This window comes from Drosophila elegans, unplaced genomic scaffold (genome assembly GCF_018152505.1).
Source record: "Drosophila elegans isolate 14027-0461.03 unplaced genomic scaffold, ASM1815250v1 contig_814, whole genome shotgun sequence".
NCBI lineage: Eukaryota > Metazoa > Arthropoda > Insecta > Diptera > Drosophilidae > Drosophila > Drosophila elegans.
In genome coordinates, this window is record NW_024546167.1 from 2,689,420 (window position 1) to 2,700,539 (window position 11,120).

At 45.2% G+C, this 11,120-nt stretch overlaps 3 protein-coding genes across 3 annotated transcripts; 2 read left to right on the forward strand and 1 right to left on the reverse strand.

Annotated features, from left to right (window-relative positions):
* Positions 1-462: 462 nt before the first annotated feature.
* LOC108142012 (inositol-trisphosphate 3-kinase homolog) lies at positions 463-6,926 on the forward strand. Its single transcript, XM_017265681.2, has 4 exons — positions 463-1,243; positions 4,867-4,995; positions 5,338-5,453; positions 5,783-6,926. The coding sequence occupies exons 1-4, from the start codon at positions 833-835 to the stop codon at positions 6,600-6,602; spliced, it is 1,476 nt and encodes a 491-aa protein (XP_017121170.1). The 5' UTR covers positions 463-832; the 3' UTR covers positions 6,603-6,926.
* Positions 6,927-7,588: 662 nt separating this feature from the next.
* LOC108141719 (alpha-ketoglutarate-dependent dioxygenase alkB homolog 4) lies at positions 7,589-8,655 on the forward strand. The gene is made up of 2 exons (XM_017265211.2): positions 7,589-8,368; positions 8,428-8,655. The coding sequence occupies exons 1-2, from the start codon at positions 7,644-7,646 to the stop codon at positions 8,612-8,614; spliced, it is 912 nt and encodes a 303-aa protein (XP_017120700.1). The 5' UTR covers positions 7,589-7,643; the 3' UTR covers positions 8,615-8,655.
* Positions 8,656-8,844: 189 nt separating this feature from the next.
* On the reverse strand, positions 8,845-9,992 carry LOC108141718 (zinc finger protein 236). Its single transcript, XM_017265210.2, has 2 exons — positions 9,759-9,992; positions 8,845-9,707 (listed from the first exon to the last, which is right to left on the reverse strand). The coding sequence occupies exons 1-2, from the start codon at positions 9,882-9,884 to the stop codon at positions 8,874-8,876; spliced, it is 960 nt and encodes a 319-aa protein (XP_017120699.1). The 5' UTR covers positions 9,885-9,992; the 3' UTR covers positions 8,845-8,873.
* Positions 9,993-11,120: the final 1,128 nt, after the last annotated feature.

Below are 11,120 nucleotides of genomic sequence, written 5' to 3' on the forward strand. Positions count from 1 at the left end.
TAGCTAAAAATGGGATTTGGCAGCAATTATTTTTGTTTTGCCCTGGTTAAAGATATTCTTAACAAGTAGAAATATGAAAGAGATTTTAAAAAGGGGACCTTCTCGTTTATCATAATTTTTAAATTAACCAAGAATTTAAATTTGCTTGTTTGATCTTGTGATTATTGAATTATACAAAATGATTCCTTCTACTTTGATTTATTGCTCCCAGCGGCTCATTCCTGAAATATCCAGAAGGCTAATGCGATCTCCAGAGGGTGTAGGTGGTAGTTCCACCCTCTCTCTCTTTGGCTCTCCTTGGCGCTCTCGCTCGGTGCTCCCCAGAGAGTCTGCGAGTGTCCCCCTGTTCGTACGTAACTCTCCGGCACTCCGGTTCCCAGAGAGCACTTCGTTGAATTTCCGACGCGAGCCGACGACAAACGACGATTGCCGATCCGTTGATCACAAAACTGGCTGCCATATGGCGAAACCAGTTAGTCGTCTCCCAGAGCAGCCAGAGTAACGCCTCGATTCTCGATTCTCGCCGATCCACCGTTTCGCCGCGATCGACAGTGCTACATACAGTTCCCAACGGGACCGAGCGATAAAGATAAAAGTGCAAAAACAAAGCGCACTTAGATAAAGATATCGAAGTTCCCATGCCGAGGCACAGTGCAAGTGAAGTGAAACGAGAACGCAGTTTTCACTAGGAAACAGAAAAGTGCTGTGACTGATACTGAGAGTCGGAGTCAGAATCAGAAACAGAAACAGAAACACAATCACAATCAGAATGCAAATGTGTCGAGCATAAAATCGCAAAGCGTGAAAATCGACTAGAGTTCCCGAACGATATATGTACATCCACTCGAACCAACAGTGTGTTGCCAGCCAAGTGAAACTAAGTGCGCAAGCGATCCGAATGACTATGACTTCAACGGTGCTCCAGCGGCCAATTCCAGCCAAGTCAGAGAGACACCATCACCAGTCCGGTGCCAACGCGAAGGCCTCCAAGTCAGCCACCTCCACCAGAAGTCGCTCCACGATGGCCTGGTCCAACGAGAAGCTCCGCTTCTCCTGCATCGACAACATCGGCCTCAAGCAGCTGTGGAAACTGATTGCCCTGGATACGAGTGCCAGTGCTACCTCCAAGCAGCGCAATGCCATGATGTTGGATGTGGAGCAACAGCAGCAGCAGCAGCAGCAACAACACCAGCAGCAACAGCAGCAGCAAAAGCAGCAGCAACAATCGAACAATAACAACGAGGTAAGTGGCCGAATGAAAAGAAAGCTTGTAAGACACAAGCAAACAGAGTGACGTCAATGAGGATTGGGGCAACGCATCCACATCCGCGTAGAAAGCCAACCACTGGCAGAGAAAGTGACCAAAAAAAAAAGCAGAGTTACGTTGCGGAGTCGTGTGTAAACTCCGCCTTGAATGACGTCTGTTTGTTTGTGGAATTTTGTTGAAACAACTGTGGAACCAATCCAGCATTTAGCAACCAGTAACCAGCAACCACCCAGTCACCATCCAACCGAACTATGCGAAATGCAAACAGAGTGTGGGAGATCTGCGGCTCGGGCTGGAATTCCAATAATCCACGTAACGCCAATTTGCATACTACGGCGGGTCTGCGCTAATTAAAGCAACCAGAAACGAGGCCCGTAAACGTAACGTAGCCGGACACGGCCAGTTATGATCACACATCTGACGGCAGATTGAGATGTAGACTCCCCAGAGGCGTCGCTTGTCCGCCAGTGGACAATCGAATCGATTCATTTGATTCCGTTTCATTAAAGACAATTGATTCGTTGGCATTATTCTCCCTTTTGGACAGCTGTGTCCTTATTTCTCAAGCCCGAGTTTATTGACTCTTCAGGCTTTGTGTTTCTCTCAGTGTGAGTCTCTGATTCCGACGAGCTTAAGCACTCTCGAGCATTTCAAGTGTCAAGTGCAGTGGCCCACGCTCTTTTTGGCCTCAGTTTTTATCGGTTAACTTCGGCCATTTTGATATTTTGCTATTTCGCTAGTCTAAGATCAAGGCTTACGACAAGAGCGAAGGTTAGAAGCTTAGAGATCGGGTTTGGGGCCACTAATCTAGTTTTGATTTTGAGCCTCGGGTATTCCCCCTAAGTCCTCATCATCTTAATTAAGTCGCTCGAAATTGAACTTAGTCAGATTGGCGGTGAATGCCAAACTTTCGCAGAGTGATTCACAGGGGTTTTCGTGTAACCGCGATGAATGCACCAAAGGGAAAGACGTTATTCACATTGACGCAGAACGGAGGTCTACGCGAATCCGGTTCTCCTTTGGCCAACCAAGTTACTCATGATCACTAGAACTGCGACTTAGATTGATGGTGCCGCTAGAAAGAAAGATAGTGTGATGGTTAGTCCGAGTTTTCTGATACTTTCTGCCCCTGGGCACACGGATCTAACCCTCTGCTGCCGATGGCTTGAGTGTTGCGATATTAATATTTCTCAAGCCAACTGGTTTGAGGCTCCCAGCCTTCCTCCCCCCTCACCCTTGACCCCCAAACGCTGCATTGACGTCAATGCAAATAAACTCCCCGGCGGACCGAGACTATCGATATATGTATCGATGAAACCCTTCCCTCCCCCCCCCAGACTTAGACGGTCTGGGCCAACGTCTTGGCATCGTCTCGGGAACTCGGGATTATAATGTCAGGGTTGTGTTCTACAAAACCTGCGAAGGCTGCTGCACCTGAGACACGCCCACAGCGCGGGGATCCTGGAGAACCAGTTTTGGGGGCACCTTGCAGGTTCAGGGCCACAATCCGTTCAGCTTTTGGGCCTTAGGGTGGACCTCTGCGGGCCAAGAACCATACATTGGGGGCCGACAAAAAAAAAATTCGGCAGGTTGATTTTGTTTAATTAACAGCTCAGCCAAAGCGCCTTGACGTCACGCGCATAAATTGATTCAAGCAAAATTTCTGTTTTGCCTCTTTTTGTGTGTTTTAATTTTTTTTGTTGCTATTCTGTTGCTGTCGGTTAACACGTTCGTCCGGCGGCTATACAAAATGCTAAGTAGTCATAAATAAACACTACTAAACTGTAAGCTTAGCTAAACGCCGAAATATTGAAACCTAAAAATAACGCTGAGTCTGAGGCTGAAAACACGGCCAAAACGCACTCAGAACCCGAATCCAATTCCCAACTCGAACTCGAGCTTGAACCTTAATAAACGCGAACCGATTCGCTCAAGCGAAAAGTGCTGTAATTTTCTGATGTCAGAATTAAAGTTAATAATTGTTTTGCTCACTTTGCGGTTTTGCTTTTCAATCTGTCACAAGTGATTTTCGCTGAGGATTTCCCAGACAGATTTTCCCTGGCATGTTGCATACACGAGTGAACAGAATCACGTCGATGAGATAATTAAACATGTAAGGGCACATAAAAATGAAGTAATATTGTAGGGCCAGATTATCCCACAGTGTGACGCACCTTTCCTAATCCAAATCAATGCCCATGTGCTAATTTCGCCCAGGTGGTGTACGTGCAAAAATGTGCGAGTATCGGCTATAGAATGGGTCTGCTGCCAATCTGTAGTAAATGCAGTTGTAAAACGAGTAGTCAATGAATAAAAGCCTCTGACGTCGATTAGTTCGATCGTAGCTATAATTAAGTCCCCGTTAAATCAGAAGCGTAACGTGTAACTCCCGATAAAGGTCAGTGCTGACGACACGAACGTCGGACCTCGAATGTTGGTTAATGGAATTTGATAGACGGTGTGCTCCACCTCAAACAAATGTGACATCTTATTAGCGCCTAATTAATACATAATAGGGGGCTTTTGGTTTGTGTTCAGTATGGAAATTCGAGCAGAGAAGGCCAAAGAATCGGTCTGCCAAAATTACCATAAGATTCTGTTATCCGAATTTCACATTTCAACCAATTTTGTAGTCACAAAAAAACGTGTTTGCCATCTGATTAGGCGCCATTCATTATCTCTAACCCATATCGGAGTGCCTTTGCAGTTAAGCCGGTGTATTCGCACCCTCAAGGCAAATATTTGCCAACCGCTAACTGTTGCAAAATGATAAGGCCCAGATCATACCATACCCCGCTGATAAGGAGCGATGACCCTGGCAACGGGTGTTCACTGTGGTGCCCCTTGAGCACCAGTGACGAAATTGTGCCACATATGCAAATTTGTCAACTTACGTAAAGATCGCAATCAGATCAACGCAATGTTATTAACCCAAGGGATCTGCATCTGCTACGCAAAAGACGCAGCGTTATCTGGGCAGTTAAGATACGATAATAGTGGCAAGATAGCGAAATAACAAGAGCAGAAGCTATATAAGCAGTGGGCATAAACAAGTTCCGAGGCATTTACCTTAATTAGTCAATTAATCAAAGCGGTGGAGTGAGGATCGGATCGGATCGGATCGGTTCGCATTGGGTTGGATCGGATTGGATCGCCTTCTACGTTGACAGGTCGTTATTTGTTATGGCCAATGCTTATGGCTCAATTCGCATAGGCAGCACAAACAAACAAACCAACAAACGGGGCGACAACAACAGCAAAAACAAAAACAAACGCCAACTTTGCATACTAAGTGGCTCATTAGGGACACGGCACTGCCGGGGATCGGTCGTAAACCACACACGACGACCCATCAAGCTGCTCCGCACCGTCTTTTTATATAAGCAAAATCAAAACGGGGACCGCCTAGAATTTTTCGCCGTTTGCCAATATGCATTCGGTTTGAATAATTAATTGACACTCTGCGTGAGTCACTGTTGGGCCAAATCCGAAATTAATTTTAAAAAAATGCAATGCATCTATCTTATATAATAATATTTACACACCTCATTTGTTTACTCTTCAACTGACCATATTCCTTTGAATCTCTCTCATTGCAGCGGATTCCCTATGAGAACTGCGACAACTTGGCCGACTATTTGAGTCTCCAAAGAGCGACCCAGGCCCAGAGGAACCACATCCAATCCCAGGCCCCGGCCCAGATGTCCCTGCTGAAGTTCTTGGCCATTGTAAGTACCCGTTGTTTACAACACTCATGTCACTCACGATGGGACAGAAACTTTCCACCAACGCTTCCTGCTTGGAACGACGAAGCCTCAGCCTCGGACAATGTGCGATCGGTTGGGTTGGCGTTGGCTGGTTGCCTGCATAAATTTCACATTTACGAGGCTGGGGCGTGGCACTCGGACGGGCAAATAAAATTTGTTTGATTATTTATAATCGCGGGCAGACAATAATGCTTCGTTGTGGCGAAGGAGCGAGGCAAACCCGTTCCCAGCGGCGATTAACTGCGATTTATCAATGAATTCGTATTCCCTTCTGACTAAGGCTCGTTTCTCTTTTGCTTCCAGAATGCCCTAGAGCTGAGCGCCCCAGCTACGCCACATCTTCTCCAGCACCAGCAAACGCAAACGCAGACGCAGGCAAAGCCCCAGGGCTGGATGCAGCTTTCCGGTCACCCAGAGAGGTAAGGATCATGGGATCATATATCAATGGGAGCTATGAGCTTTATAAGCCAGCCAAAAGTTGTTTTCCCTTAAATATGTTTTTATCAGCTGAGTACAGGAAGTGGTCTTCTGATCGGCTTAACTTTGTTGTCTATTTACTTATGGGAATATTAAAAGATAAAAAAAGATATTATAACCCCTACCTACCTAGGATAAGGTAGTAGAATCGATTTTAAGGGGCAAGAACGGTAAATTCTTACTAGTATGCGGAAAACTTTGGTTTTAATAGTCTCGTTTGTAGATATATCTCGACTGAATACTAACCTGAAATTCTTCTTTTGTTTTCCAGCATTGTGCCCACGTCCACTGGCATTGTCCGTAAACGCATCACGGGCTTCGAGGACAGCGAGGTGCAAGCCTACCGACTGATCTGCCAGGAGCCACAGACCGCTCAGATAGTGCCCGCCTACTTTGGAATACAGGAGGTGCAGGCACAGCACTACATTGAGCTGCAGGATCTGCTGGCTGGATTCCGGGATCCGTGTGTGATGGACATCAAGATGGGCAGCCGCACCTTCCTCGAATCTGAGGTCAGCAATGCCACCCTGCGACCGGATCTCTATCAGAAGATGATCGCCGTGGACGCTGAAGCTCCAACGCCGGCGGAGCACGAAGCGAGGGCCATTACTAAGCTGCGATACATGACCTTCCGCGAGTCCCTGTCGTCCTCGCACTCCAAGGGCTTCCGGATCGAGGCGCTGCGTCTGCGCGGACGGCCGCCTGTTAAGGACTTGAAGACCTGCCGGAGCAGCGAGCAGATCGTCCAGACCATCGAACAGTTCCTGGCCGCCCGGCGATCCGTGCAGAAGGAGCTGCTGAAGCGACTGAAGCACATGCGCCTGGTCATCGAGCAGTCGTCGTTCTTCGCCCGCCATGAGATCGTTGGCTCCAGCATCTTCATCGTCTACGATGATGAGAGGGTCGGCGTGTGGCTGATCGACTTTGCCAAGTGCCGGGAGCTGCCACCGCAGGTTAGGGTGGACCATCGCAGCGCTTGGGCGCCGGGCAACCGGGAGGAGGGCCTGCTCCGCGGAATGGACGAGCTCATCCGCTCCTTCGAGGAGGTTTACGCCCGCTGCGGTTCGCATCGCAGCTGCCTTAAAATCTAATGGATGGATCGATAGCAACTGCAGCTGGATCTGCACCGAAAGACTGATCACCCAAGCTCCATTTGTACAGAGAGAAGTAGAAGAAGAAACAAGGATTCATCGCATCGCCCGGACTGAGCTCCACCTTATATTACCTACTTGTTCCATATTGGAAAACCCTGGCTTCAGCTCGGTTACCTTTAGAAAGAGTAAGACTAGCTGGAGATGAAAAAAACGATTAGTATTGATCACCAAGCAGCATTTGTTTGATTGAAACAGGTCTAAAATAAGTATTTGTAAATGAAATCTAAATTAAAAAACAAGAATTAAAATATCTTAAGAATATGCAACTTGAATTTCGTCTTTATTATATATTTTAATGGCCAACGTAGATAGATAAATGTTGGTGTCTATTTGTCATTTTAAGGTAAGTTACCCTGCATGGTTGGTTGTCTTTGAAACAAAAGCACTTGTAAGGTGATAAAAAATTTGAGCATGAAAAGTATAATGTAATTTGTTGATATATTTAGCCTGTTGCCACAAGTGAACTCAATAAAATGGCAATATGCAAATTACTTAACATTTACATTAAGATTAAGAACTTTAGACTTAGTCTTAGACATATAATTTTTAACTAACATTAAGAAATGAATTAAAATTTATATTTTTTCTTTCGGCTTACATATTTTTATTGACAGAAATTTTTTTCCTCTGTTTTTTTTAGCAGATTTGAATCAATTACACAATTAGTTAATTTAAACTAAATTAAAAATTAAAAAAGGAAAACAATATTTAATTTATTCTTTTAACAAATTTAATTAATTTTAATCAATCACACGAATTAATCAAAATAAATATAACATTTAAGTTTTAATTAAACATTCTCAATTCAAATAATGTTAACAGCCCGCCAACAGAGCGCTTAACAGAACACTGTTACATTTTACAGAAGCTCATTTTTAGTATTTTATTAATGAATATTGAAGATTGGTTGGTGTATTGTTACTTCCCAGCAGCGGTCACACTGTTGGTTTGTTTTTAACGTGTTTCTGCAATTTAAGGATGAATACAATTCGTCCTTGCGGTTGCAAGGGCGTCCGCACCTGTTTGAGCTGCGAGCAGGACTTCCAGATAGCGAAGCCCTCGCTGCGGGAGCAGTTCCAGCAGCTGGATTCGTGGTCATACTGCGTGCACTGCGAACTTTTGCAGCCTGGCTGGGATACGACCAAGGTACAAGATGCCCATGGAGAACACAAAAAGGACGAGGGTCTGCCCCTGCCAGGAATCCTGGTGCAGGAGGAATTCCTCAGCGCTGAGGAGGGTTCCCAGCTCCTGGCCGACCTGGACGCCCTGCCCTGGGATATCTCGCAGAGCGGCCGGCGCAAACAGAACTTTGGGCCCAAAACGAACTTCAAGAAGCGCAAGCTTCAAGTGGGCTCCTTCGCTGGATTCCCCAGAACTACGGAGTACGTGCAGCGGCGCTTTGAAGAGGTTCCACTGCTGCGTGGCTTTCAGACCATTGAACAGTGCTCCCTGGAATATGAGCCCAGCAAGGGAGCCAGCATAGATCCGCATGTGGACGACTGTTGGATCTGGGGCGAGCGAGTGGTCACGGTAAACTGCCTCGGCGACGCCGTGCTCACCCTCACGCCGTACGAAGTCCAGCAGGCGGGCAAGTACAATCTGGACTTGGTGGCTCACTACGAGCAGGAGTTGCTAGAGCCGTTGTTGACGGACGAACAGATGGCCAAGTACGAGGGGAAGGTGCTGCGCATACCAATGCCAAAGTAAGTTTTTATACTTCTCACATTTTCACTGACTTACTAAATCCATTTTTGCTGTTTAGCCTCTCCCTAATTGTTTTGTTGGGTCCTGCGAGGTACCAGTTCGAGCATTCCGTACTCCGCGAGGATGTCAAGGAGCGACGCGTATGCATAGCCTACAGGGAGTTCACGCCCATGTACATCAATGGAGAGGACCAACACAAGGGAGATCCTGTGCGTGAAAAGTCCCAACTATTTTGGGAAACATAGTTTGAACTTGTGGAAATATTAAATTGTAAATACGCATTATACAGTGGAAACTTTGCATTGATAGTAGCAGTTGGTTTAAAACTCACAACCAAAAGCATCAAAGATAAAGGAACTTAGAGCAAGAAAAGTTTCAGTTATTTTAAGAGTTAACCCAAACAAAAGCTATTCTGCTGAAGAGGAGCATAGGAATCTAGTGCGACCCGTTCCCAGAAATTGAACAAGAGCTTATATATTCTAGATTGTAAATCTAATTTATTAATTACGAGGATTGTCCCTGGTCCGTGGTGGCTGGTCTGTAATCCAGCAGTGCCACCTGGGCGGGCAGCAGCACGCCGTGGATTTTCTTAAGATGAGCCCTCAGATTGCTGCTGGTGCTGAAGCTGTTGGAGCAGACAACGCACTGGTGGTGCGAGTGCTTGTGCCGGATATGTTCGTTGAGATCGCGCACCTTGGCGAAGGCCGTGGTGCAGTACTTGCAGACGTGCGAATTGCGCACATGGGTCTTCAGATACTGGGGTGAGGCGTAGGCCAGCGGGCAGTACTGGCACTTGTAGATGGCTTGGCTGCCACTGGGCTCCACGTCGAGCAGGCGATTGGTCTCGTTGTACTCGTCCAAGTTGTAGTGCTTCAACTCGACAGCCGCGTAGTCAACGGTGCGCATCTCGTAGGCGGGTGGCTCCAATTGCTGCAGTCGGGAATCAGACAGATCCAGACGTGGTTGGGCGGTGGTGGCGGGCAGAAACTCGGACACAATCAGTGAGTCCTGATTGGCCAGCCTCTGGGAGGGCTTTGGCCCTGATTCTACCCTTCCCTCCATTTTCTGTGGCTCTGCCAGTTGCTCGGGTTCTAGTACAATAATGTCCAGTGGTGCAAAGTCCTCCCAAGTCTCGCAATCCTCTCCAGCCTTCGTTTCCGCCTGCTCATCCTTGGCATCTGGTTCCAAGCACATTTCCACCTGCGCCTCGTTGTAGAGCTGCAGGAGTTGCTGGTTGGCGAACTTGAGCTTACGGAAAAAGGCATAGTGCTGCTCACATTCCTCCAGGCAGCCACTGCAAATCATGGGCAGCTCCTCAGTTAAATTCAACGCTATGTTCTGGAGTAAAAGTTGTTTTGATTGATGTTTAACCCATTTCAATGGCCATACCCTGCCGAACATGGCCTGCATCAGCTCGAGGACAGTGTGATCCGAGCTGCCGCTGCTCCTGTGCTCCCTGATGTCCACCGCAGCGCTGTCCACAAAACAAATGCGGCATAGTTTACGCAGGTCCATTGCAAATAAATGTCAACAAAAATATGTAAACAGATAACAGTGTGGCTGCAGATTGCAAGGCAGAATTTCCTAAGGTACGTATGGTATTCTGTTTTAAAAATTACGATGCATGTTTTGGTATTTTTTTTTTTCAATTTAATAACGGTCGACTCGCGGTCTTACTAATTTTGAGTCTTGGCTTTACTGTTATTTTCGAAAATAATATATACAGCCGCAGAATTGAAAATCTGCTGTGATGCTCCGATCCTATAAATAATATAAATTGTTAAAAATAAAAATTGATAAGAAAACAGTTTTATTATATCATATTTCTCTATAGAAGCTGCAGAATATTAAAATTCAAAGTCTCAGTTACCTGTTTCATTCTGCAAGTATTTAAAGGTGTACCCATTGCTGTAGAAATTTTGCCCACCATTCATTAGTAAAGCCAACTCGTCGATTTTGTTCTCTTTTCAAAATAAATTTTTATTCAGTTTTTGTGTTTTTGTTGCAATCATGTCTCTCGATTTTTAATATTAATTTGTTTATTATTTAAATCATTTAATTCCTTTGTTTTCTTTTCTTAAAATTAATTATTATCGTCAATGTGACGAAAGTTATTTGTCTGTCAATAATATTTATCGACAACAGACTTCTTGCTAATTTTTTTTTTGTTTCTGTTTAAGCCGTTTGTTTTTTTACATGCATAATTTTTGGGAAGATTTTATGGTTTTTCTCGCGTTTGGCAATCGACAGAAATTCAGTAACGGTGTTAATAATTATGCAATTAGCTATTTAAATTGATGTGGTAGTTGGGCTCGGGACACAGGTGGAGGTTTGGATTTGGAATCGGGCTTGGTTTGCAGGTTTCTGCTTGGGAAATTTAGTGCTAAACACTTGCAGTTTATAGACTAAGTTTTTCTTGTCGTTTAGTTAAATGCTAATTTTTAAATATATTTGCCTTGTTTAAAAAAGTGTCTCGAATCGGTTTTTAATGCGCTATTTATTGTTGAACTCTGTTTAATTGCCCTGGGGGTGAACATGCGGAGTGCAATTGAAACGAAAATCGAACTCTTCGGTTTGCTGATTTCTTTATTTTGTAATACGAACAATTCGAATGCTTCATGTCTGACTGTGTGTGTGGGCGTGTACCAACCGTTTTGTAATTAGCTTTTTGCATTTCGCGATTGCGTGTAACTCTGATCAGAGAAAATTAGTTATTACTTGCAAAGTAAGTTTAGTAGTAAGTAAGTAGTA

What these genes read in the sequence shown, in the direction of transcription:
- LOC108142012 (XM_017265681.2), top strand. Translation starts at nt 833, where the DNA reads ATGTACATCCACTCGAACCAACAGTGTGTTGCCAGCCAAGTGAAACTA. An exon ending in AATCGAACAATAACAACGAG is followed by an intron (nt 1,244 to 4,866) that starts GTAAGTGGCCGA and finishes CTCTCATTGCAG; the next exon opens with CGGATTCCCTATGAGAACTG. An exon ending in CTTTCCGGTCACCCAGAGAG is followed by an intron (nt 5,454 to 5,782) that starts GTAAGGATCATG and finishes TTTGTTTTCCAG; the next exon opens with CATTGTGCCCACGTCCACTG.
- LOC108141718 (XM_017265210.2), bottom strand. Translation starts at nt 9,884, where the DNA reads ATGGACCTGCGTAAACTATGCCGCATTTGTTTTGTGGACAGCGCTGCG. An exon ending in TGCAGGCCATGTTCGGCAGG is followed by an intron (nt 9,708 to 9,758) that starts GTATGGCCATTG and finishes CTTTTACTCCAG; the next exon opens with AACATAGCGTTGAATTTAAC.
- LOC108141719 (XM_017265211.2), top strand. Translation starts at nt 7,644, where the DNA reads ATGAATACAATTCGTCCTTGCGGTTGCAAGGGCGTCCGCACCTGTTTG. An exon ending in CTGCGCATACCAATGCCAAA is followed by an intron (nt 8,369 to 8,427) that starts GTAAGTTTTTAT and finishes TTTGCTGTTTAG; the next exon opens with CCTCTCCCTAATTGTTTTGT.